The 27,363-nt window shown below is 52.3% G+C and overlaps 2 protein-coding genes across 2 annotated transcripts in view; both read right to left on the reverse strand.

Annotated features, from left to right (window-relative positions):
* LOC308278394 (CCA tRNA nucleotidyltransferase 1, mitochondrial-like) overlaps window positions 1–27,363 on the reverse strand; it is a gene marked incomplete at both ends in the record, with an annotated part of 995,237 nt that overhangs the window by 357,267 nt on the left and 610,607 nt on the right.
* LOC308278384 (tubulin monoglycylase TTLL3-like) lies at window positions 708–25,635 on the reverse strand (the record flags this gene model as incomplete). The annotated part of the gene is given in 15 exon segments (XM_080718138.1): window positions 708–842; window positions 1,010–1,225; window positions 1,382–1,608; window positions 2,791–2,845; window positions 2,847–3,065; window positions 6,846–7,281; window positions 9,138–9,381; window positions 11,057–11,205; window positions 13,412–13,607; window positions 15,044–15,142; window positions 15,988–16,102; window positions 18,850–18,978; window positions 21,084–21,181; window positions 21,281–21,449; window positions 25,342–25,635. Coding segments are annotated over 15 exon segments (2,781 nt in total).

Genomic DNA, 27,363 nt, shown 5'->3' on the forward strand with positions numbered 1-27,363 from the left:
CACACACTGTGCTACAAAAATGCGTGTAACATAAAATTTACATTTTTATCCATTTTTCTCCTTTCCGTTGCTCTTTTTTTTATTAGGGATGGAACCCAGGGGCATTCTACCTCCGAGCTACACCCCCAGCCCAGAGGCATTCTATCTCTTAGATATAATCCCAGCCCTACCTACCTTATTTTTTATTTTGAAGCAGGGTCTTGCTAAGTGGCTGAGGCTGGTCTCAAACCTGCGATCCTCCTGTCTTAGGCTCTCAAGCACTGGGATTACAGGCCTGCACCCCTCCTGGCTCTTCTGGTCTCTTAGAAGGAAACTTGGCATTGGCTTTAGGGCCCACCCAGATAGTCCAGGCCGATTTCATTTCAAAATCACCAATTTAATAATATCTGCAACACTCTTTCCCACCTAAGGACACAACTGCAGATTACATGTCTTTTTGGGGGGCCACCAGTCAACCCAGTACAACTCTGACAGTGTACCTGGCCTGTGGGTGTCGCTTGTGAGTCACCTTTAGATGACTGTGCCCCTGCTGAGGAGGGGACGGACCCACGCAGTGGAGAAGGGCTGGGCTGCAGCTAGGCGCGCCCTCCCCCTGCGTGTCATAAGTGTTCTATGGCCACCACGTGTCACTCTGCCAGCCCTGCCCAACTTCTGGCACTGGGGACCCCGGGGCTCTACGGTTCCAGCAGCGTGTCCCTGGCGCCTGCTCACTGCCACGTGAACTTGGATAAGCCACGACTCCTTTTTAACTCGGTTTCCTCATCTATATGGTGATGGTTCTTCCTGACCCCACCGAGGCTCAGGCGCCAGGGGGTCCCGGGCAGGCGCCCCGTGCCTGCCACCTGGTGGGACACTGGCCCCATGGAGCGTGATGGCCTCGGCTCCCACTCTGCTCCACCCGCTCTTCACGCTGCTAGCAGTGGAGCCGAGCCCACCAGAGGTGATCTGCTTTTTTATTGGGTGCTGGGCCCAGGCGGTGGGATCAGAGCAGGGGCTTTCCTAGCCGCACACTCCCTATGCACCAGAGGCCCTGGAGTGCGCCGGCCAGGGGCAGGGGCCCGGGGAGGCTCAGCCTCTTGGCAGGGCACATCTCCGACTTGGCCTTGTCGCAGACTCTGGCCTTGAACTTCCCTTTGGCCTTGACCTTCCTATGACTCCTGGGAAGTGCTCCAACTTCAAAGGGCAGAGACCACAAGGCGCTTCCAGGGTAGGGGCCTCGAAGGCGCTGGGGAGCAGCAGCCTCGGTGCGAAAGGAGGGGGAGAGAGGGAGAGAGGGTCAGGAACCGGGGTGGGAAGGGGTCTGGAGGGAGCCCGTGCCCGCCAGCCCTGGCCCTGCTGCTCGGCACTGCCCGCAGGGTGCCAGTCACAGTACGCGGCCCACCTTTCTCGGCCTCGGGATGCTGGGTGCCAGCTTGAGATCAGGGTTGGACGGGAGGGAAATCAAGACCTTGGCGGTGGGTAGAGTCATCAAGGCCTTGCCTGTGGTCGACAGGGCCTTGGCGCCCACCAGCTTGCTGTGCTGTAGTCTGAGGAACCGGGCCGGGGCTCGGTGCACGTGGGGAGAAGGCAGCCGGGCCTTGGCGTGTAGACTGGGGAAGTGGTAAGGGGCTGTGGGGGCAAGCAGAGCCGTGAGCGGCTGGGGAGGCAGTGCAGGGGACATCTCGGACTAGGCTTTGTCGCAGTGCAGGGGAGGCCGGGGCGGGGGGGGGCAGTGAAGTCCTCCCCCTTCCTCCAGAGGTAACGGGAAGAACCCAGGGTTTGGAGTCCAACAGACCTGGGTCCGCACCCCAGCTCTGCCCCTTCTGGGCTGTGCAATCTCGGGCAACTTCCTTAAACTTCCTTTCACCTCGGCCAGAAAATGGGTGCAACACACCCATCTCACTAGGCTGTTGTGAGGCCTGCGGGAGCTGGCGGGAGCTGGCGGCTGTGAACCATCAAGATACTTCAGAGTCCAAGCAAAGGCACTGGGCTCTAGGGAGGGAGCTCCTGGAACCAAGTCCTGGCTTTTGTTTACAAGTGGCGCTCGCTTGTCATCCCCGCGCTTGGGAGGCGGAGACAGGAGGATCGCGCAGGTTCGAAGCCAGACGCGCTGGCTTAAGAGACCCTGTTTCAAAAATATGAAAAATAGGTCTGGGAGTGTAGCCCGGAGGAAGAAGGGCTTCCAGGAACCTAGCATCTCGCTCGGTTGTAGAGGGCCCGCTAAATTGCTGAGGCTGGCCTCAAACCTGTGATCCTCCTGTCTCAGCCTTCCAAGTATTAGAATTATAGGCTTGTGCCACCATGCCCAGCCTGACACCTTTCAGTAGCACTCTCTGGCAGGGTGACTACTCTGGAAGGGACATTGGTTATCTGGCTGTATTTTATTTATTTATTTATTTTTGTGGTAATGGGGATGGAACCCAGGGGCCTTCTACCTCTGGGCTACACTCCCAGACCTATTTTATATTTTATTTGGAAGCAGAACCTCACTAAGTTGCTGAGAGCCTCACTAAGTATCTGAGGCTGGTTTCAAACCTGTGCGATCCTCCTGTCCCTGCCTCCCAAGTGCTAGGATTACGATGTGCGCCACCACGCCGGCTGACTGTAACTTGAAAGGAGGCCGTGGGAGTGCTGCCGCCTGTGCTTGCTTACTTACTAGGGGCTCATGGTGGGAGGGCCAATCCAGGTGGTGGAGGGGGGCTTGACAAGACCTCAGGACCTGGGGTGTTGGGGCCAGGGGACTCCTCAGACCCCGCACAATCTGTTCTGGGGGGCGGTTGCCTGTCCCTGCAGCCCTCCCGGGGATCTTGCCTTTCTTCCCCTGCCAGGGGACCGAGTAGGCAGCAGTGGAGACTGGCTTCTCAGACCCTGTGCCCCAGGCTTCGGGCCCCAGCAATGTTCCTAGAAGAACACCTGAGGGTAGGGGCCCCCGAGTCCTTGCCTTCACCGGAGCCCTGCTGGCTCAGCAGATGAGGGAGAGGGGGGTGCGCCCCGCTGCGCCGCGGACACGTTGCCATGGGCTTCTTGATGGTGGAACCCTCTACCATGAGCCGGATGCCCATGTACTGGGGCACCTCCACGGCGGGCTGCGGGCAAGAAGAGGAGACGAGGCCGCTCAGGCGGCAGCGCGGGAGCCCTGGGCCCCGGAGGACCCAGAGCACAGGCGGATGGAATTCATTTCTGAAGTATCTGATCAAGGGGCGTGCCTGATGAGTCAGGCGTGGTGGCGCACGCTTATAATCCCAGCAGTTTGGAGGCTGAGACAGGAGGCTCACGGTTCGCGGCTAGCCTCAGCTACTTAGTGAGACCCCTTGCAACTCAGTGAGACCCTATTTCAGAATTTAAAAAAATGAGGCTAGGGGTATTGGTTGGAGGTAGAATGCCTCTGGGTTCCATCTCCAGTACCACAAAATTAATTAATTAATTAATTAATTAAGAAAAATAAATAAATAAATAAATAAATAGAAGGCAGATGAAGCCAGGCCTTTTTGTCTGTGCTTGTAGTCCTAGCTATTCATAAGGCTAAGGCAGGGGGCCCGTGAGTTCAAAGACAGCTTTTGCACAACTCAGCCAGACCTTGTCTCAAAAAAAACAAAAAAAAAAAAACAAAAAAAAACAATCCCAAACAACAACAACAAAAAAACAATTCCAGAATATATTCAAACATCAGAATCACCACCTGGAGTTTATTAAAAACATGGCAACCACAGTTCCCAAAGAGCCCCAGCTGAGGAGGAAAAACCTATTTTTATAGAAGAAGCTTATTTTATGAATGTAGAATGAATAACAGAATTTGTGGGGGGGACTGGGGGTGGAGCCCAGGGGCTTTCTACCTCTGAGCTACACTCTCAGCCCTATTTTATACTTTATTTGGAAACAGGGTCTCACTAAGTAGCTGAGAGCCTCACTAAGTAGCTGAGTCTGGCTTCGAACCTGCGATCCTCCTGTCTCAGCCTCCCAAGTGCGGGGATGACAAGCGTGCGCCACCATATCAGCTAAAGCAGAAATTTTCTAATCTACAACTGTAACAAAATAGGTAAAAATCAAAACAAGATCTTAAAAGGATAACAGGGAAATGTGTAACTGACATACAGCTATAATAGCACTTTATCAAGTGCTCTGGTTTGGATATGTATGGGTTGAGTGTTCCCCAAGGGTTCATGTGTTGAAAGGAGGGTCATAGGTTCAAGGCCAACCTCAGCAACTTAGCAGGACCCTGTTTCAACTTTTTTTTTTTTTTTGGCGATACTAGGGATGGAACACCGGGCACTCTACCTCTGAGCCACACCCCCCCCAATTTTATTCTTTTTTTTTTTTTGGTGGTACTGGGGTTCCTGGAAACCCTTCTACCTCCGGGTAGACCCATTTTTATATTTTTATTTGGAAACAGGGTCTCTTAAGCCAGCGCGGCTGGCTTCGAACCTGCGCGATCCTCCTGTCTCCACCTCCTCCCAACTGCGGGGATAACAAGCGTGCCCACCACTCCAGACTTATTCTTTATTTTGAAACAGGGTTTCACTAAGTTGCAGAGGCTGGCCACATGCCTGCGATCCTCCTGTCTCAGTCTCCCAAGTACTGGATTGTAAGTGTGCGCCACCATGCCTGGCCTTCTTTTATTTTGAAACAGGGTCTTAGCTAAATGAATGGCCTTGGACCGGCAGTCCTCCCACCGCTGGTTGTGTGTATGTGTGTTGGTGCTGAGGATGGAATTTAGGGGTGTTCTACTTCTGAGCTATACACCCCAGACCTGTTTTTATTTTTACTTATTTATTTACTTATTTATTTTGCAATACTAGAGATGGAACCCAGGGGTTTAATACCTCTGAGCTACACCCTCAGCCCTATTTTTTTATTGTTCATTTTTATTTTTATTTATTTATTTTTGCAGGTCTGAGGATGGAACCCAGGGGCATTCGACCTCTGGGTTACACCCCCTGCCCTGTTTTTTATTCTTTATTTTGAAACAGAGTCTCACTAAGTTGTGGAGGGCCTCACTAAGTAGCTGAGGCTGTCCACGAACCGCGATCCTCTGGTCTCAGCCTCCCGAATATTAAAAAAAATTTTTTTTACAAGCTTAAGCAAATTTTATTACAAAGGTAGAAAGAAGTGGCAGAATAATAAAGCACTGCATCAGAGGGACGCAGTGGAGTACCTAGAAAGCAAGACACTCTTTTATTCTTTATTTTGAAACAGGGTCTCACTGAGTTGCAGAGGGCCTCACTAAGTAGCTGAGGCTGGTCTCGAACCGCGATCCTCCCGTCTCAGCCTCCTGAATGCTGGGATCACAAGCGTGTGCCACCACACCCAGCTTACTTTTTTTTTAAAAAAAAGGATCTACCGGGCGTGGTGGCGCACGCTTGTGATCCCCGCGCTTGGGAGGCAGACACAGGAGGATCGCGCAGGTTCTAAGCCAGCCGCACTGGCTTAAGAGACCCTGTTTCCAAATAAAAATATAAAAAATAGGCCTGGGAGTGTAGCCCGGAGGTAGAAGTGCCTCCAGGAACCCCAGTACCAAAAAAAAAAAAAAAAAAGAAAAAGAAAAAGAAAAAAGAAAATGGAAAAAAGAAAAAGGATCTAAGTTGCTGAGAATCTCAATACGTTGCCGAGAGTCTCACTAAGTTGCTGAGTCTGGTTCTGAACCTGTGATCCTCCTGTCTCAGCCCCCCATGTACTGGGATTGCAGGCGCGGGCCACAGGCCCAGCTGACGGTACAGCTTCTGCTGGAGAGATCCGGTAAGCACTACCTCAGCCCAGAGTCAAATTTAGCATCACTAATCGTGAAACACGGGCATCATGTGCTTTGTGATGTCACATGAGGTACCCGGCATGACCTCTGAAGTGGTTTTACCAAAGAAGTTTCATCTGAACCTCAGCAGGCTGTGTAACCTGACTCCTAGTATACAGGACATTTAGATAAGGAAGACCAAGTGAAACGCCATCAGGAGGAGACAACAGATACATCCAGAATGTAGGACGGTTGTACAAATCCACCAGCCCAGGCCTTTGAAAGATCAAGATGAGGCGAAAACAAGGCCGCCCGCTGCCCTAGATTAAGAGATTAAAGAGACAAACACCAGCGCAGGGCGCGAACCTGATGACACACTGGCCTAAAAAACCCCAACCGCAATCAAGTCCACAGCACAAGACATTCAGGGGACAGCAGGACATTTGAGCCGTGCAGGTACACAATCCCCAAGTCAGACACGTTGGGTCAGTACTTGGGGGTGGGGCCTGTTGGCACCCACACATTTAAAAGCCTTTCCAGGCGATTCTGGCTGCACTACGAGGGTACCTTTCCCTCAACCCTGGCGTCATATGTCTCTGTCCTTATATTTCCTCACTGAAATAAAATGCCATTGAAACAGGACCTTGCTGAGTTGCTGAGGCTGGCCTTGAACCTGTCATCCGCCTGTCTCTGGCTCCTAAATACTGCAATACTGTGCACCACCTCGCCCAGCTGGATCGGCTTTTTTTTTTTTTTTTTTTGCGGTACTGAAGTTGGAACTCAGGGGCATTCTACCTCCGAGCTACACCCCCAGCCCTGTTTTTTTTTTTTTTTTTTTAAACAGGGTCTCACTGAGTTGCAAAGGGCCTCACTTAGTAGCTGAGACTGTCTGCGAACCGCGATCCTCCGGTCTCCACCTCCAGAATGCTGGGATTACAAGCGTGCGCCACCACGCCTGGCTGGATCTGCCTTCTGAACATGACCCAGGCACATAATTCATTGCAATATCTCCACTTTTCATGAGGAAACGAAGGCTCACGGAGGGGAAGTGACTGTACTAAGACACCCTGGCAGGCCCTGACTGCAGAGCCCAGAAGAGGGGGAAGATACCCCGGGGTCCCGCCCGGGCCTGACCCCTCACCTGCTTATAGATGAGCTCAAAGGCTCCCGTGTCACAGTTGCGATCCAGCCGCCGGTCGATGACCACGCGCAGGGTGTCGGCTTGCACGCCGGCACAGAGCCGGGCTGTGACGGCCGTGGAGGGCGCCATGGTGGGACTGGCATTGATCTCGATCAGCCAGGGCTGGAAGTTCTCACCGAACACAAAGTCGGCGCCGTAGAGCTCAAAGCTGGCCTTGCGCCCCTGCACGGTGTCTTGGGACGTTTGCAGAGCGTGGATCACGGCCGCCTTCATGCCCGGTACGATGACAGTGGACCAAGCAGTTGGGGCTCCCATCTCCTGCAGGTGGGCCTGGAACTTCTGGCTGGACCACATGTTGTCGGGGGGCAGCATGGGATGGCGATTGCACGAGTTCTCCAAGTACTTTTGAATGGAGTTGTTGCACAGATGCACGGAGCTGGGCAGAGAGCAAAAGCCAGGGTTCAGGAAGGGCAGGCACACCATGGAGCCAGCCTGCTCCCCTCCGTCACCTTCAAGCGAAAATGGGGCCATACTGGGAGGTCAGAAAGGACCCAGGTCGGGGCCCCACCTGCTTCTGCCGCCAGAACCAGTCTTATCTGTCCATGCGCAGTGTTAAAGGCCTTGGTCTAGACACACTGAGCCCTCTGCGCCTTGGAGGAGAAGCTGCTTTGCAAAACCGCCATGAGAAAGATGGTTCAAGTCGCCTATCTTCACCATCAACTACCTGTGAGCTTAGGTCAGTCATTTAGCCTGTCCACTTGGGGTAACTATACCCCGCTCATGGGGCTTTTATGAGAACTGACTAACAAAGGGCTTAGCACCTATCACATAAGCGCTTCAGCCAGGCCTGTAGCACCAGTACTTGGGAGGCTAAGATAGGAGGATCGCAGGTTCAAGGCCGGTCTCAGTAAGTTAGCCCCAGCAACTCAGCAAGGCCCTCAATAAGTTAGTGAGACCTTGTTTCCAAATAAAATATAAAATGGGGCTGGAGTGCAGCTGAGGTAGAATGCCTTTGGGTTAAAAACAAATACACACACACACACACACACACATATATATTTATATATGTGTGTATATGTTTGTGTGTGTGTGTGTGTGTGTGTGTGTGTGTGTGTGTGTGTGTAATGGGATTAAATCCAGGGGCATTCTACCTCTGAGCTACACCTCCAGCCCTATTTTATTTTTTGCTTTGAAGCAGGGTCCGTCTAGGTTGCTGAGTCTCATGAAGTTGCTGAGGCTGGTCTTGAACCTGTAATCCTTCTGTCTCAACCTCTCAACTAATGGGATTACAGACATGTGCCACCACGCCTGGCTTTTTTCCCTTCTTTCAGTATGAGGGATTGCACCCAGGGCTTCACACAAGCTGGGCAAGCATCCATCCCAACTCCAAAAACCATTCCTTTCTTTTTCTTCACACACATCACCTTTTTAAATTATTTTTATTTTTTTGCAGTACTGGGGATGGAACCCAGGAGCGTTCTACCTCTGAGCTACACCCCCAACCCTATTTTTTTATTATTTATTTATTTATTTTTTGTGGTACTAGGGGTGGAACCCAGAGGTTTTCTACCTCCGGACTATACTCTCAGACCCATTTTATATTTTATTTGGAAACAGGGTCTCACTAAGTTGCTGAGAGCCTCACTAAATAGCTGAGGCTGGCTTCGGACCTGTGTGATCCTCCTGTCTCAGCCTCCCAAGTGCGGGGATTATAAGCGTGCACTACCACGCCCGGCTCTTTTTTTTTTTTTTTTTTTTAATGATACTGAGGATGGAACCCAGGGACATTCTACCTCCATGCTACAACCCCTGCCTTATTTTTTATTCTTTATTTTGAAACCGGGTCTCACTGAGTTGCAGAGGGTCTCACTAAGTAGCTGAGGCTGTCCGCGAACCGCGATCCTCCTTGTCTCAGCCTCCCGAATGCTGGGATGACAAGCGCGCGCCACCACGCCCGGCTCCACACATCACCTTTTCCCCTAGGAGATCATTTACTTATTTCCTTGTTGTGCGTTTCTCCCTGCTGGGGTGTGGGCGCATCGGAGCTGGGATCTTGGTGTGCTGTACCCCACTTGCCTTGACGAGCTCACGGCACAGGCTCGCTCTTGCTAAGTGTCTGCGGGTGGGAAGAAGCTTGGGTGGACGGGTGCCCGCCCGCCTGCCTGCCTGCCTGCCTGCAGAGTCTGGCTGGAGTCCAGCATCGCTCCACGAGTTTGCCGCACTGCAACTCGCAGTTCTATGCCCAGTTCCCCATCTAGCCTGGGAGCTCGGGGCAGGCAGCGTGGGGCTCACTTGTCCAGGCTCTCCAGCGTGAAGGGCTGCGTGGAGAAGCGAATGTAGCTCTCGCGGTAGAACCACACGGTAAGTGGGTTCCAGTCTGTCACCAGGAACCACTGTCTCAAGTCGAACTTGGTGCCGAAGATGAGCAGGGGTCGCTCGATGTACTTCTGCACCACCCACTTGCTGTCCTTCACCATCACGGGGTTCCCGTCCACCAGCTTCAGCATCTCCTCCAGGTGGTCCATGCACATGATGCCTGAGGGGGTGGAGGGCAGTCAGCATTCGGGAGGCCAGGCCAGGCCAGGCCGGGGCTGGAGACGGGCTGGGACCACGAGCCCTCATTGTAAGCTCTCAGCCCCACGGGACTGACAGGGCCAAGTGGGTAAGGATGCCTCTGACCCTCACAGCCCTGTTCCCAGGCACAGAGGGGCACACAAATCTCAGCCACTTGGGAGGCCGAGGCAGGAGGGTCACAACTTTGGGGCCATGCTGGGCAGTCCAGTGAGACCCTTTCCCTTTGGGAGACCCAAGCATGTGTTAAGGAGCTTCACGTAATTAACTATTTTGGTTTGATTGAAAGGAATATATGCATAGATTAAAAACTTATTTTGCAGTATTTGGGATTGAACCCAAGGGCATTTTATTTCCAAGCTACACCCCAGCCCTATTTTTTATTTATTTTGAAAAAGGGTCTCAGCCGGGCGTGGTGGCGCACGCTTGTAATCTCCGCGCTTGGGAGGCGGAGACAGGAGGATCGCACAGGTTCGAAGCCAGCCGTGCTGGCGTAAGAGACCCTGTTTCAAAAATATAAAATAGGTCTGGGAGTGTAGCCTGGAGGAAGAAGGGCTTCCAGGAGCCCCAGTACCACCAAAAAAAAAAAAAATAAAAAAATAAAAAAATAAAAAAATAAAAAAATAAATGAAAAAGGGTCTCACTAAATTGCTGAGGCTAGCCATGAACCCTAATCCTTCTGTTTCAATATCTCAAGAAATGGGATTACAAGTGTACACTACCACACCCAATGTAAAAATTTAAACAGTACTGGGCTGCGGGGTGTGGTGGTGCAGGCTTGTAATGCCAGCATTTGGGAGGCTGAGACTGGAGGATCTTGGTTAGCAGACAGCCTCAGCTTGGTGAGGCCCTTTGCAACTCAGAGAGACTGTTTCAAAATAAAAAATAAAATATGGGGCTGGGGTGTAGCTCAGAGGTAGAATGCCCCTGGGTTCCATCCCCAGTACCAAAAAAAAAAAAATTACATAAATGAATAATAAATAAACTCAGTGAGACTGTTTCAAAATAAAGTAAAATACAGGTCTGGGAGGGTAGTCTGGAGGTAGAACACCCCTGGGTTCAATTTCTAGTGTAAAAAAAAAAAATGAGCCTATGGAAGGAATAATGTTCTACTTGAAATAAAACACACGCACATCAAATACATAGAAAAGTGCAAAAAGAAACACACCATGCTAGGTGTAGCGGCACACACCTGTAATCCTAGTACTTGGGAGGCTGAGACAGAAGAATCATAGGTTGAGACAGCCTCAGCAAGTTAGTGAGACTCTCATGAACCTAGGGAGACCATGTTTCAAAATAAAAATAAAATAGGGCTGGAGGTTTAGCTGGGAGGTAGAGTGCCCCCGGGTTCCATCTCCAGTGCTCGCCCGCAATATAAGAGCCACAGATGGCAAGCGACTTCGTGCTTGTGTCACCAGACCGACCTAGGGCGCTGACCCTGAGCCTGTGGGCGGGCGAGGACAAGCCCACGTTGGAGGCTGGCTGCGCTGACCTTATCGGTCACCACATAGCAGGCTTTGCCCTCATCCCCACTGCACAGAGGTCACAGAGCAGCTGAGTGTCAGAGCTGGATCCTAGCCCAGGCTGCTTGGCGGGGTCTCCACTGCTAACCTCCCCCAGGAGCAGGGGCCCGCCCCTACCTCGCCCGCGGGACTTGGCTCCTGGCTTCACGATCCAGACGTTGCGGTCCCCTTCCATGTCTATCTGGGGTACCACGGCGCGCAGCTGCTGCAGGATGTCCTCACAGCGCTGGACCTGGGTGTCCAGGGGCCTGAGCTCAGCCCCTTCGCTGTGGGGGGAGAGAGGCACTTGGAAGGGGCAGGGCCCGGGAGGACAGGACCAGGGGACACGGCCCCCGCCACAGTCCCACCAGCCTTGGTCAGGCCCCCCCACCACCCAGCCTTCCCAGGCTATGGGAGGGGACAAGGTCGGAAAAATCCAGTTTCTTCACAACCCACTTTCTGCTCCGACCCCGCCACTTTCTGCTGCTGCCCTTCCTACTGAAACCACTCTCAGCACAACCCAGGCGGCCCAGACCCTAGGCGGCCCATGTGCACCGGGGGCCTTCCGCCCCACCTCAGCCCCTGGCCCACCGCTGCGCACCCAGGTGGGTGGTGCCCGGGACTCAAAGGCCTGATGGGCTTACCTCATTCCTTCCTTCCTTTCTTCCTTTCCTTCCTTCTTTCCTTCTTTCTTTCTTCCTTTTTTTTTTTTTTTTTTTTGCAATACTAGGGATGGAACCCAGGGGCATTCTACCCCCAAGCTACACTCCCAGCCCTATTTTATATTCTTTATTTTGAACCAGGGTCTCACTGAATTGCGAAGGCCCAAGAAGCGAACCAGATCCTCCTGTCTCAGCCTCCCAAATGCGGGGATTACAAGGATGCGCCACCACGCCCAGCTTGGGCTCACCTGTTTCTAAACCGGGGCTAACATGGGATGATGGGTGGGTCCCCTCCTGGTCTAATCCCACTCCAGCGCCTCTGTATCATACCTCCCTTTGCTCTTCCCAACCACTTACCTCGACCTAACGCATATTTTTTGTGTGTGTGGTACTGGTGATTGAGCCCAGGGGCATTGTACCTCTCAGCTATAAACCCAGCACTATTTATTTATTTATTGTGAGTCTGGGGATGGAACCCAGGGGCATTCTACCTCCGAGCTACATCCCATGCCCTATATTTTATTCTTAATTTTGAAACAGGGTCTAAGTGGCGGAGGGCCTCACTAAGTAGCCGAGGCTGTCCGCGAACCGCGATCCTCCGGTCTCAGCCTCCCGAATGCTGGGATGACAAGCGCGCCCACCGCGCCCAACTCTTTATTGTTATTTTTGAAACAGGATCTCGCCGAGTTGCTGGGAGTCTCACTACTTGCTGAAGCTGTTCTCCAACCTGCAATCTCCTATCTCAGCCTCCCAAGAACTGGGATTGCAGGAGTGTGCCAGCACATTTTTTTTTTAGTCCTGGGGATTGAACCCAGGGGCCTTCTACCCCTAAGCTACACCCCCCAGACATTTTTTTTATTTGGAAACAGGGTCTCTCTAGGTTACTGAGAGCCTTGCTACATTGCTGAGGCTGGTCTCAAACCTGTGATCCTCTTGTCTCAGCATCCCAAGTACTAGAATTACAGGTGTGTGCCGCCTCGCATGGCTCAGATATTCTTTTTTTTTTTTTTTTTTTTTGTGGTACTGGGGTTCCTGGAAGCCCTTCTACCTCCGGGCTACACTCCCAGACCTATTTTTACATTTTTATTTGGAAACAGGGTCTCCTAAGCCAGCGCGCGCGGCTGGCTTCGAACCTGCGCGATCCTCCTGTCTCCGCCTCCCAAGCGCGGGGATGACACGCGCGCCCACCACGCCTCGCATGGCTCAGATATTCTAATTTGCAATTTGGTCACTGTCTGTCTCTCCTTTTCTTTCTTTTTTTTTTTTTTTTTTTTTTTTTGCGGGTCTAGGGATGGAACCCAGGAGCATTCAACCTCTGAGCTACATCCCCAGCCCTAGTTTTTATTCTTTATTTTGAAACTGGGTCTCACTGAGTTGCGGAGGGCCTCACTAAGTAGCTGAGGCTGTCCGTGAACCGCGATCCTCCGGTCTTAGCCTCCCGAATGCTGGGATGACAAGCGTGCACCACCACACCCAGCTTTATTATTACTATTATTATTGTTATTATTAGTAGTATTAGTAGTAGTACTGGGGTTTGGACTCAGGTGGATTCTACCTCTGAGCTATACTCCCAGCCCTATTTTTTAATTTTTATTTTGAAAAGGGTTCTCACTAGGTTGATGAGTCTCACTACTTGCTGAGTCTGTTCTCAAACATGCAATCCTCCTATCTCAGCCTGCCCAGTACTGGGAGTGCGCCTGGCTTTTGCGGGTTCCTGAGCAGAACAGGAGGAGGAGCCCAAGGAGAGGCTTGGGCAGAGGTGCAGTTTTGCTAGACTGAGGGGTCTGTCCCTGGCCCGCGCCTCCCCGGCGGCCTGGCTGCAGGGACTCACTGGACCACTTGGTAGTAACGCTGGAGGAAGAGGTCCCAGCCCTTGGTGCCAAGGCACAGCGGTGCCTCCAGGTCCTTGTCGATGTCCATGTGGGCCAGGGTGTTCAGGTGCTCCTCGCACGCGCACAGCGCCTCGTCCACAAACTCTGGGGACACCAGCGCAGGCTTTCTTTCTGGTTTCTTGTGCTGCTTGCTTCCTGCAGAGATAGGGAGGGGACTGTCGCCATGCCCCCTCAAGGCAGGTCACAGGACACATGCCCCGGCTCTTCATCACAGAGACACCCAGGCCCAGCTGTGACCCTGCACCCCAGCTGCCCTGGGTCTTGCCACTCACCTGAGGCTTGGCTCGACGTGCACTGCAACCCTAGCACTACACCTGGCAGTAGAGGCTCCACCCTGAACGTCCCCAGGCCTCTGTGGCACAGCACACACCCGCAGCCTCGCGCCCTGGGGCTGCTGGCACATCTGAGACCTGCCTCAAATGCACTCGGGAGCTGTGGCCAAGCTGACCCAGAGACACAGGAGGCCCAACCGGACTTGGGAATCCAGATGCATTCCCAGAATCTTTTTCCTTTTGCTTGTCTGGTACGGGGATGGAACCCAGGAGTGTTCTCTCCAAGTTACACCCCCAGCCCTTTTTATTTATTTATTTATTTTTTTTGCTTTGTTTTGTTTTGTGTCTGTACTGGGGATTGAGTCCAGGGGCATTCTACCCCCAAACCAAATCCCCAGTTCTATTTCTTTTCCCTCAGTACTGGGGATGAAACCCAGGGGTATTCTACCTTCGAGCTAACCCCCTAGCCTTATTTGTGTGTGTGTGTGTGTGTGTGTGTGTGTGTGTGTGTGTGTGTGTTATTGGGGATACCTCCGAGCTATACCCCTAGCCCTATTTTTAACTTTATTTTAAAACAGGGTTTCATGGAGTTGCAAAGGTCCTCACTAAGTAAGTAGCTGAGGCTGTCCACGAACCCAGATCCTCCTGTCTCCGCCTCCCAAATTACAAGTGTGCGGCACCACGCCCGGCTCCTATTTTATTTTAATTCTGAAATAGAGTCAGCCAGGTTGGTGGTGCACGCTTCTATTTTATTCCATCACTTGGTTGGCTGAGACAGGAGGACCGCAGGTTCAAAGCCAGCCTCGACAACTTGGTGAGGCTCTGTGCAACTTAGTGAGACCCTGTTTCCAAATAAGAAAATCAGGCTGGGGGTTTAGCTCAGAGATAGAATGCCTCTGTGGCTATCCCTACTGCCACAATAAATAAACGAACGAACAGAAAGACAAAAGGGGTGGGTGGCTGGGACAGAACGATGGACAAGTGAGTGGACTGGAGGATGGGAAAGCCGGTGGATGAGGGAGTAGGTGTGTCTGCAGGACCGGCCGGAGGTTGGGGAGGGAGCGCGCAGCTGATGCCAGATGGGTGAAGAGGAAATATATGGTGAGTAGGCAGATGGGGGAGGATGGATGCGGGAACGAATACGTGGAGGGGCGGGAAAATGGTGGATGGGGAGAGAGGTGGGTGAGCAGACGGTGGGTGGAGGCTGGGTGCCCAGGGTGGTGGGAAGCTTGCTGACGGTGGTAGGGCCGTGCTGACGTGTGGGCAGGCGGGTGGGGTGGAAGTGTTGCTGGTACTCACCAGGGGCCTGCTCCTCTTCTGCCTGGATCGAACATGACTTCCACTCAGACTTCACCACCAGCTTGAGGACGCTGCGGGCAGCTGTCAGCCAGAAGTCCTCTGCTCCCAGGGCAGGGGATACCCTGCTCAGCCCCCAGGCTTGAGGCCAGTTCTGATTCTGGAACCTGATCCAGACTCGCCCCATTTTGGTTCTGGAACCTGACTCAGCCTTTTCTGACTCTAGAACCTGGCTCCTTTTCAGCTGTGGAACCCCTTAGAATGTGGCTGGCCTTGGCTCATTTCCTGTCTTTAGAATCCAGTACCTCATCTCTCTCTTCTATTCCTCATCCATTTTTCCCCCTTTGGTACTGCGGATTGAACCTAGATACATTCTACCTCTAAATTACTTCCCAGCCCTATTTTGTTTTTTGGAAACAGGGTCTCCCTGGGTTGCTGAGAGCCTTACTAAGTTGCTGAGGCTGGCCTTGAACTTGTGATCCTTTTGCCTCAGCCTCCCCAAGTACTAGGGTTACAGGTATGCATTAACATGCCTGACCCTCATCCACTTTTGATACTTATTCTAGCCTGAGAAATCAAACCCTGGCCCCAAATCAAGGTTTGCAATTTAACGCAAGACCCAGTATCTAATCTGGACCCAAATTTGGACCCGAATCTAGAGCCCACTGGGGACACTCGGCCTCTGGCCTTTCCTGGACTCCGATGTGGGTAACGAAACTTAACATAGGCCCTGTTCTGGCTTCCAAATGCAACCAACCCACCGCCATTTAGAACCCGCTCTGGAATAGAGGCAGGCGTCCGGGAGTTCTGGAGGGAGGGTGGAGGCTCACTGAGGGAGCCTGCGCAGGACCAGCGCTGGGAAGGCTGAGGGCACGAGGAGGGGTTTGCTGGTCTCCAATACGAGTCAGAGCTAGTGCCGGGGCCCTTCAGCCGAGGGGTCTCCTTACCTATGAAAGCTTTTCTGTCATCCTCGGCCCCCAGGCGGTAGCAGCGTGGGAAGAAAGAGTCAGCATCAGCTTCGTCAAACCATGGCAAGTTCCGAAGATTGACACACAGTCCCACCTATGGAGTGAGCCGCTGAGAGGGCAGGGCGGGGCTCCGCCACAGGTCCAGAGAGTCGGGCTGCAGACCTCGCCTGGATGCTCAGAGGCTCTGCCCCACCTGCTAGGCCGGCTCCCTCACCCCCATCTCCCTGGTGCCCATCACCTGGTGGTCTCCTTTGCCAAGAATGCCCCACATCCTCCCATCCACATCCTCCCATCCAGGGGGATTCTGGGAATGAAGCCCAGGGGCATGCTACCTCTGAACCATACCCCAGCCATATTTTATTTTTATTTAGAACAGGGTCTTGCTAGGTGGATTAGAGTCTCTCGCTGCTTGCTGAGGCTGGCCTTGAACCTGCAATCCTCCTGTCTCAGCCTCCCAAGTACTGGGATTACAAGTGTGCACCACCACGGCCAGGTCCTATTTTATGAAAGAGTCTCCGTAAATTGTGGTGGGTCTCACCAAGTTGCTGAGTCTGGCCTTGAAACTAAGATCCTCCTGTCTCAGCCTCCCAAGTATTGGTATTATAAGCCTGTTCCACCACACCTGGCTTCCTTTCACATATTTGTATTTATTATTATTATTACTTGCAGTACTGGGGATTGAACCCAGGGACATTCACTCTCTGAACTACAGGGTCTCACTAAGAGCACACCACCAGCTGGGCATGGTGGGACACACCTATAATCCCAGCATTCGGGAGGCCGAGACAGGAGGATCAAGGCTCACAGACACCCTCAGCTACTTAGTGAGGCCATTTGCAACTCAGTGAGACACTATTCACACACTTGTAATCCCAGCATTTGGAAGGCCGAGACAGGAGTATTGCACAGGTTCAAAGCCAACCTCAGCTACTTTGCAAATCAGTGAGACCCTGTTTCAAAATAAAGAATAAAAAATAGGTCTGGGGGTATAGCTTGGAGGTAGATTTCCCCTGGGTTCCATCCTCAGTTCCACGAAAGAAAGGAAGAAAGGAAGAAAGAAAGAAAGAAAGAGAGAGAGAGAAAAATAGGGCTGGGGGTGTTTCTTAGAGGTAGAATGCCCCTGGGTTCCATCCCCAGTACCACAATAAATAAATAAATAAATAAATAAATAAATAAATAAATAAATAGATTACACCACCATGTCTGGCTTCCTTTCATATCTTTAAAGACCTGTTTCATCTAGAAATTCTTATTAGGCCTCACCAATGATAAAATGACTGACCTAGATGGGGCCAGAATGGAGCTCAGTGGCAAAAGCGCCTGCTTTGCAGGTGTGGCACTCTGGGTTCGATCCCCAGTTCCAAAAAGACAAAAAAAAAAAAAAAAAAAAAAAGAAAAAAAAAGAAAATGACTGACCTAGATCATAAAGCCCTTCAACTGGCTGGTGTGGTGGTACACGCTTGTAATCTCAGTATCTGGGAGGCCAAGACAGGAAGATTGCAGGTTTGTGGCCAGCCTCAGCAACTTAGTGAGGCCCTCCACAACTGAGTGAGATCCTGTTTCAAAATAAAAAATAAAATAGGGCTGGGAGTGTAGCTCAGAGGTAGAATGTCCCTGGGTTCACTCTCCAGTGCCATAATTAAATAAATCCCCTTCAACCTTGTTATAACCCTAGAAGACAGGTCTTTCTAGTATTTTTATTTATTTACGGTACTGGGGACAGAACCCAGGGGCCTTCTACCTCTAGGCTATACCCCCAGATCTATTTTATATTTTATTTTGGAAAAAGGGTCTTGCTAAGTTGCTGAGAGCTTCACTAAGCTGCTGAGGCTGGCTTCGAACCTGTAACCCTCCTGTCTCAGTCTCCCAAGTACTGGGATTACAAGTGTGGACCACCAACCGCTCCTGGCTTTGGTACTCTCATTTAAAGGCTCTGAGATCTGAATCCACCTGCTTAAGAACCCCAGGTGGGCTGAGGGTGAACATCAGGCAGAGGTGCTGTGCTTAGGACGTAAGGTCTCTAGCTCACACCCATTGTAAGTATGTATGTATGTATGTATGTATGTATGTATGTATGTATGTATGTGTTTATCTGGTAGTACTGGGGTTCCTGGAAGCCCTTCAACCTGCGGGCTACACTCCCAGACCTACTTTTTATATTTTTATTTGGAAACAGGATCTCTTAAGCCAGTGCGGCTGGCTTCGAACCTGCGCGATCCTCCTGTCTCCGCCTCCCAAGCGCGGGGATGACAAGCGTGTGCCACCACGCCCGGCACACTCATTGGTTTTAATGTTCTGGGTCTACATTCTCCAGAAGAATATTTTAGTCACGAGGTCTATACATCGTAGATCTCTTGCATAAGTTGAATTTGAACCCAAGCCTTTCTTTTCTTTCTTCTTTTTTATATTTTTGGTACTAGGGACTGAACCCAGGGGCATTCTTCTGTTTCTGAATTCTATCCCTAGCCCTTTATGGGTGTTTTTGTTTTGTTTTGTTTTGTTTTTTTGGTGGTAGTGCTGGGGATTGAACCCAGAGATATTCTACCTCTGATGTACACCCCCATTCCTATTTATTTTTATTCTTTATTTTGAAACAGGGTCTCACTAAGCTGCAGAAGGCCTCACTAAGCAGCTGAGGCTGGCTGTGAACCTGTGAGCCCCCTGTCTCTACCTCCCAAATGCTGGGATTTTAAGTGTGCACCACCATGCCCGGCTTGTCTTATTAATTCTGAAAGAGGGTCTTGCTAAGTGAGCCCACACCTTCCTGACTCCTAGTCTCCCTAGTTTTTTTGCCTCTCCTGGCTGGGTGGGGCGCTGCCTGCCGGCTCCCGAGCAGCCTACCTTAGTGGTAAAGGAGCCAGCCCGGGCATAGTGGTTGATCATCTGATCCTTGGAGAGGAAGCGGCAGTCCAGCACATCTCTCCGAGTGGTCCAGATGAGGTAGGGGGTCTCGTTCCGAACCATGCGGGACTGCGGAGAAGGGGAAGAGAGGGGGGCAGGGAGGCCAGTGTGGGCAGCCTTCCCAGCCTTGCTGAGGAGGAAGGAGAGCAGAGCTCCCAGGTGCCTGTGTCCCTCACAGCATCTTTGGGGATGGAACCCAGGGGCATTCGACCTCCTAGCCACATCCCCAGCCCTGTTTTTTATTCTTCATTTTGAAACAGGGACTCACTGAGTTGAAAAGGGACTCGATAAGTAGCTGAGGCTGCCCATGAACTGTGATCCTCCTGTCTCAGCCTCCCAAATGCTGGGATTATAAGCGTGCGCCACCGCGCCCGGCACTGTAGGTAGGATTGTTAATAACCAACAATACCATACGCCAGGCCCTGTTCAAAGTGTCCTTTGGCTTGTTTGCTTGTTTTGTGGCACTGGGGGGTGGAACCCAGGGGCATTCTACCACTGAGCTACATCCTCAGGCCTATTTTATTATTTTTATTTTTTGTGCTGCTGGAGACGGAACCCAGGGGAATCCTACCTCCGAGCTACACCCCCAGCCCTATTTTATTTTTCAATTGGAAACTGGGTCTCACTAAGTTGCAGAGAGCCTCACTAAGTTGCTGAGGCTGGCTTTGAACCTGTGATTATCCTGTCTCCACCTTCCACATACTTGTATTATTTTATTTTTTAATTTTGAAACAAGACCTCGCTAAGTTGTGGAGGGCCTTGCTAGGTTGCTGACGTCGGCCCTGGACCTATGGTCTTCCCGCCTCGGGCTCCCGAGTACCAGGATCACAGGTGTGCACCACTGCATCTGGCTTTGAAGCACTTTCCATTCTCCCCAATCTCCGAGGTGGAGACCACTGTGAACCTCACTTCACAGATGAGTGCTGAAGTGCATGGTAGGCAGAGCCCCAGGCCTCACAGAGCTGGCCCCTCATCGCCTTTACTCAACCTGTCCTGATACATATCAGCCTCTCTCTGCAGCCTGCACTTGGCCAGGACAGAGGGAGGAGAGAATGAAAACCTCCAGACCTGAAACAGAGTACAGGGATTACTGAGACCCTCCCCACACTACAGGCCTATCCAGCCTTTAGAGAAGCAAACTGTGTGTGTGTGTGTGTGTGTGTTTTGGTGGTATGGGGGATGGAACCCAGGGGCCTTCTACCTCTGGGCTATACTCTCAGACCTTTTTTTTTTGGGGGGGGGTACTGGGGATGGAACCCACAGGCATTCTACCTCCAAGCTATACCCCCAACCCTATTTTTTATTCTTTATTTTGAAACAGGGTCTCACTGAGTTGTAAAGGGCCTCACTAAGTAGCTGAGGCTGCGTACAAACCATGATCCTCCTTTCTCAGCCTCCCGAATGCTGGGATTACAAGTGTGTGCCACCATGCCTGGCGCCCCAGACCTATTTTATATTTGATTTGGAAATAGGGTCTCACTAAGTTGCTGAGAGCCTCACTAAGTAGCTGAGGCTGGCTTTGAACCTGCACCATCCTCCTGTCTCAGCCTCCCAAGTACTGGGATTACAAGCATGGACCACCATGCTTGGTTTTGTTTTGTTTTGTTTTTCTCACAGAGGGGATTGAATCAAGGGATATTCTTCCTCTGAACTACACTCTCAGCTGTATTTTTATTTTTACTTTTTGCAATGCTGGGGATGGAACCCAGGGGCATTCTACCTCTGAGCTACACCCCCAGTCCTATTTTTTATTCTTTAGTTTGAAACAGGGTCTCACTGAGTTGCAGAGGGCCCTCACTAAGTAGCTGAGGCCGGCCATGAACTTGTGATCCTCCTGTCTCAGCCTCCCAAATGCTGAGATTACAAGCGTGTACCACCACACCTGGCTTTATTTTTATCTTGAAACAGGGCCTCACTAGGTTGGTGAGAGTCTCACTACTTGCAGAGGTTGTCCTCAAACCTGAGATCTTTCTGTCTCAGCCTCCCAAGTACTGGGATTACAGACATGCACCACCACACCCGGCAGCAATCTGTTTTTATGTAGATGGGGAAACTGAGGCCCAGAGAAGGAAAGGACTTTGTCTGAGGCCACCCAGCTGTACACCCTTGTTCTCTGTTTGTCCAGGGAGCCTCCTGCCAAACCCCTGTCCCATCTCGGCCCCCAGGATCCTCACCATCAACGCGTGTGTTCCATCTACGTCGTCAAATTCCAGGAAGCCTTCGAAGTCAAACAGCTGTGGCGGCCGGAACTGCTCATCCTCTTCTTCCTCCTCTGTGGGTGCAGAGCCCAGGCCTGAGAATGGCTGGTCCCTGCCTCATAGGCTCAAACGTCTCAACCCTGGGACCCTGGGGACCAAGGGAAGCGGCTCACCTTCCTCGGTGGTGTCGCTGTCACCCATCACTGAGCTATCCAGGTCCTTCTGCGAAGGCGGCGGGGCAGTACCCGTGTGATGGAGCATCTTCTTCTCTACCCAGCCCCTCCGGCGCAGGAGACACCGGATCACTGGGTAGCAGCCTTGGATCATAAAGATCTTCTTCTGCTGCAAGGTGAGAAGCAGTGACAAGCCAGACAGTTACAGTCTCTACCATCAGAGATGTGTGTGTGTGTGTGTGTGTGTGTATGTGGTATATTCTACCTCTGAGCTACACCCCAGCCCTATTTTTTTTATTTTTTATTTTTTGGTGGTACTGCTGGGGTTCCTGGAAATCTTTCTACCTCTGGGCTACGTTCCCAGACACTATTTTTTAATATATATTTTTATTTGGAAACAGGGTCTCTCAAGCCAGCGAGGCTGGCTTCGAACCTGCGCGATCCTCCTGTCTCCACTTCCCAAGCGTGGGGATGACAAGCGTGCGCCACCATGCCCGGCCCCGGACTATTTTTTACTCTTTATTTTAAAATAGGGTCTCACTTAGTTGCAGAGGGCATCATTAAGTGGATGAGGCTGGCCCTGAACCTGCAATCCTCCTATCTCAGCCTCCCAAGTACTGGGATTACAAGTGTGTGCCACCACGCCCAGACAGAGAATTCTTTTTCATTTTTATAGTGTTCAGGATGGAACCCAGGGCCTTATGTGTGCTAAGTATTCTACCACTGAGCTACATCACTGAGCCTTTTATTATTTTTATTTATTTATATATTTATTTATTTAGGCACTGGGGATGGAACCCAGGGGCATTCTACTTCTGAGCTACACTCCAATTTTTTTTTATTCTTTATTTTGAAACAGGGTCTCACTGACTTGCAAAGGGCCTAAGTAACAGCTGAAGCTGTCCCTGAACCACGATCCTCCCATCTCAGCCTCCCGAATGCTGGGATTACAAGCGTGGACCACCACGCCTGGCTTTATTTTTTATTTTGAAACAGGGTCTCGCTTGATTGCTGAGGCTACCCTCAAACCTTCAATTCCCTTGTCTCAGCCTCTCAAGTACTAGTATTACAGGTATAAGCAACCATACCTGGCAGGAGCAGGGATTATTATTTATTTTTGGTGGTAGTGGGGATGGGACCCAGGGACCTTCTAACTCCGGGCTACACCCCCAGACCTATTTGATATTTTATTTAGAAACAGGGTCTCTTAAGCCAGCTGAGGTTGGCTTCGAACCTACTGTCTCAGCCTCCCAAGCACAGGGATTACAAGTGTGTGCCACCACCCCTGGCTAGGAGCAGGGATGGATTTATTTATTTATTTATTTATTTATTTATTTATTTATTTGGTGGTACTGGGGTTCCTGAAAGCCCTTCTACCTCCAGGCTACACTCCCAGACCTATTTTTACATTTTTATTTGGAAACAGGGTCTCCTAAGCCAGCGCGCGCGGCTGCCTTCGAACCTGCGCGATCCTCCTGTCTCCGCCTCCCAAGCGCGGGGATTAAAAGCGTGCGCCACCACGCCCGGCTTAGGAGCAGGGATTTAAATCCAATAAATGGTGTTGGGTGTGGTAACGCACTCTTATAATCCCAATACTTGGGAGGCTAAGACAGAAGAATCGCAGGTTCACAGCCAGCCTCAGCTACATAGTGAGACCCTCTGGAACTGAGACCCTGTTTCAAAATAAAGAATAAGCTGGGCGTGGTGGCAAATGCTTGTAATCCCAGCATTTTGGAGGCTGACACCAGAGGATCACGGTTGCAGACAGCCTCAGCTATTTAGTGAGGCCCTTTGCAACTTAGTGAGATCCTGTTTCAAAATAAGGAATAAAAAAAATAGGGCAAGGAGTGTAGCTCAGTGGTCAAATGTCCCTGGGTTCCATCCCCACACCTGCCCCACCCAAAAAAAAAAGAAAAAGAAAAAGAGGCCAGCCATGGTTGTGCACGCTTGTCATCCCAGCATTCGGGAGGCTGAGACTGGAGGATCGTGGTTCGTGGACAGCATCAGCTACTTAGTGAGGCCCTCTGCAACTCAGTGAGACCTGGTTTCAAAAGAAAGAATAAAAAATAGGGCAGGGGTGTAGCTTGGAGGTAGAATGCTCCTGGGTTCCATCCCCAGACCCACCAAAAAAAAAAAAAAAAAAAAAAAAAAAGCAAGAGAAAAGAAAAGAAAAAATACAGCTGGGAGGCCAGGCACAGTGGTGTTTACTTGCAATCCTGGCATTTGGGAGGCTGAGACAAGAGGATAGTGGTTCGCAGACAACCTCAGCTACTTACTGAGACACTTTGCACCTCAGCGAGACTCTGTTTCAAAATAAAGAATAAAATAATAGGGCTGGGGCGGGGGGTACAGCTCAGAGGTAGAATGCCCCTGGGTTCCATCCACAGTATCAAAAAAAAAAAAAAAAAAATAGAGCTGGGGTATAGCTCAGAGGTAGAATGCCCCTGGGTTCAATTCCCAGTTCTGAAAAAAAAAAAAATTTAATAAATAAATGAATAAATCCAAGAAGGCTAGTTCCAGAAACTTCACACTTAATGAAACCCAGAGAGGCTTAGAAACGCACGGTCAAGGAAGGCTGAAAGGGAGCCATGGATGTAGAGCTGAGTAACTGGCAGGTGAGGCAGAGGGTAACGTGTGTGCAAAGCCCCGGAGGCTAATGGACATCAGGAGGAACTGCGAGGAGGCAAGGGGGCAGGCAGTCTGGGAAACGGGGTGCTGACGGGAGCTCCTGTGGAGGAGTGCAGGGCGCTGCAGGCCCTGGACCTTGGGCTTGGACTGTATCCTCCCAGAAGCAGGGAGCAGCAAAGGTTACTTGAGGGAGGGTGCAGCTGGAGGCTTTATTTTTTTGGCTGCTCCTGCATGGAGAACAGATGGGGAGAAGCCCGGGGGCTGGCCATTTGGAAGGCTGCTGTCTGCACAGAAGCAGGGTGGTTAGAGTGAAGCCCGGGAGAAGGTTGAGAAGGTGCGGGTCAAGCCCGGCGTGGTGGCGCACGCTCGTCATCCCCGCGCTTAGGAGGCTGAGACAGGAGGATCGCACGGGTTCGAAGCCAGCCTCAGCTACTTAGCGAGGCTCTCGGCAACTCAGTGAGACCCTGTTTCCAAATAAAATAGAAAATAGGTCTGGGAGTATATCCGGGAGGTAGAAAGCCCCTGGGTTCCACCTCCAGGTACCACCCAAAAAAAAGAAGGTGCGGGCCTTGAGATTCCTTCTGGAGGCAGAGATGGTGTCTGATTTTGTAGACGGGGATTTGACTGGGGTTGAAGGAAAAGAAAGATCCGATTTTTGGCTTGAGCAGCTGAAGGATGAGGAGGACCAGGCTGGGGAGGATGACAGCTTTGGGCAGGGAATCCGAGCATGGTTTGGAACCGAGTTTGGAATGCCCGTCAGCTCTCTGGGTGGGGCTGTCAAGTGGAAGGCTGGATGGCTGGGGAGTGCAGTTAGAGAGCTGGCAAGGGTCTGCAGTGGGCAGGCGCTAGACCCAGCCAAAGCACCGTGGCGGCGGGGGACAGGGATCTCTGAGGGGGGGGGGCGAGTGGGAGTGTGCAGTCAGGCAGCCCAGGGGAAGGGGCGTGGAGGCGGCTGTCCAGAACGACCCAAGGTGGCCATCCAAGGAGGGGCTGCTGGATTGGGCTCCTGGCAGGTCACCGGGGACGCGAAGACAGCAGGGATTTCTGAAGGGACCCGGGGACGGGAGTGAATCCCAGGTAAAGAAGTAGGGTCCGAGCCAGGCGTGGGGGCGCACGCTTGTCAACCCCGCGCTGGGGGGGGGGTGGCTGAGACAGGAGGATCGCCGCGGGTTCGAAGCCAGCCTCAGCTACTGAGTGAGACCCCGTTTGCAAATAAAATAGAAAATCGGTCTGGGAGCATAGCCCGGAGCTAGCAAAGCCCCTGGGTTCCACCCCCCCAGTATTAAAAAAAAAAAAAAAGTAGGGTCGGCCTGCCTGTTCAATTCTGGCCCCGGAAGGGAGTGTGAAGATGGAGAGAGGACGTGGAGGAGAGAGAGGGGCAGGCCGCGCCCCCCAGGCCCCCTGGACGCGCCGCCCGCCCCTCCTCCTCCCACCTTGACAGCTCTCTCCACGTGGATCTTGGCGTTTCGGAGCCGGCCCGTGCAGAGAGACGACTTGGAGAGTCCGCCCCAGAGCAGCAGGGAGCCTGCGGGGAGAGGCGGGGCCGGGCCGGGTGCTGCGGGCTCCGCGGCGGGGCCCGGGCGGGGGCGGCGGGGCCCCGGCGGCCCCCCGGGCGGCGGCGGGAGCGCGGGCCGGGCGCTCGGCTCGCGGCGGCCGCGGGAGGCCGAGCCCCGCGGCGCCCGCCCCGCGCCCGGCCGCAGCGCCACGCCCACGCCCGCGCCCGGCATGCCGCGCGCCCAGGCCCCGCCCTCTGTTTGCGGTCGCCTTGGAAACCGCGCCCGGGCACAATCGGACCCGCCGGGAGGTTCCGCGCCAGTCCTCCGCGCCAGCCTGGGGGGCTGAAAAGTCGTCCCTGACCACTTTCCTTTCTTGTGGGGACACAAAGCAAGTAATGGAGATAAAAATAGCTACAGGTTTAGCCGGACCGTGAGCTGAAACCCAAAAGGAGGGGACACACGGCAATGGGGGCGTCCAGGGGACGGTGATCCCAGTATTTGGGGGGGCTGAGACAGGACTGCAGGTTCGAGGCCGGCCTCAGCAACTTCTCGGGACGCTTTCTAACATGAAAAATAAAATAGGACAAGGGCATGCGGCTTGGAGTTAGGAGGCCCCTGAGTTTAACCCCCAGGACCCAAACGATAAAAAGGCAAAGATACCCTCTCTTAAGAGGGGGGCTTTTAGGCCGCAGGCTCAAATGCAAAGCAGTCTGCAGCCACCGTGGGCAGCAGGGAGATCTGATGAGGGCCTGGCACATGGGCCTCAGGAAGGTCTCTGGGTAGCTGTGACAGCCAGGCTGTATGTGGGGCAGCAACAATATGGTGCACAGTACCCCCCCAGGCTCAGTAACTTGAAAACAGAGAAGCAGCTTGCTTGAGTCAACTGCAGAAGAAACGTGCCAGGCCAAGACTGAACTCCTTAGAGGTGGCAAAGCATACTCCCCACCCGCCACAAGGCTCCAGACAGCGAGGCGAGTCCAAGCCACGGAGCACGCATGGGCAGCTCAGAACCCACGTCTGACTCCCAAGCCCCACTCTTAGACGTACCTCCCTGTCTGCCCTCACAAGAGGACTGCCTGTTGGCCAGGAAGTACCAGCCAAACGGGCATTTTGAACAAATGAACAGAATCCAAGGAATGGCTCACCCGGCCCCGGAACAAAGCTGCCAGTCATGGGGCAGCTGTGCGCTCCGGCTAAGGTGGGTCCCGGTGAACCTTTCCAACAGACCCGCAGTCACCTTGCCCAACTGCTGGGAGCTGGGTTTGTCAAAAGCGTAGCCCCAGGAGAGGCCTGGCTGATGGACCACCACCCAATCTGTTTTCATCAGCCTGTAAAGCTGGCTTGGGGGACTCTGGCCCCAGGACATGGATCTGTGAAGGATCGCGGCCCTGGCCGGCTCACCCGGGCAGTGCTGTCCTGAGAAAGTCGGGTGGCTAGCCGCCATCCCCTCGCCGTCATTCAGCTCGGCTGCGAACGTCCTCAACGCTCACTGCAAAACCACAACATAGCCATGAGCCCCCTGGAAGGCATAACTCACTGGCAGGGCGAGAGGTCACAGAGGAAATGTCATAAAGGGTGAGAGCTGTCCAGGGCGCCCCTCCACCCTTTACTGCTTGTTTTTCAAGAGACCCCTTTGGGTAAGGACAAAAAGCTCAGCTTTTCCAAGGCCAACACTTCCACAAGCTTTACTGTGACACCAATCCCCCAGACATTTAACAGGGACCTGTTTACACACCTAAAATGCTTTTACTGGACCCCAAGGGTTCTCTAAGTAGTGGTGTTGCCCCCGAGCTTAGCAAGTTGCAATTTATCAAATAACTGAGACACTGGGGTAGTGGAACCAACTTACTGTCCCTTTAGTGCCTGTGTAAAAGGGCCCGGGTCAGTTCACACAATCTCTACAGATACCCAGGCGCACTAGACTCTAAATTCAGTAACAAGTCTGAAACTAGCTTTTTA

This window comes from Muscardinus avellanarius, assembly GCF_963383645.1.
Source record: "Muscardinus avellanarius genome assembly, chromosome: 22".
NCBI classification, from domain to species: domain Eukaryota; kingdom Metazoa; phylum Chordata; class Mammalia; order Rodentia; family Gliridae; genus Muscardinus; species Muscardinus avellanarius.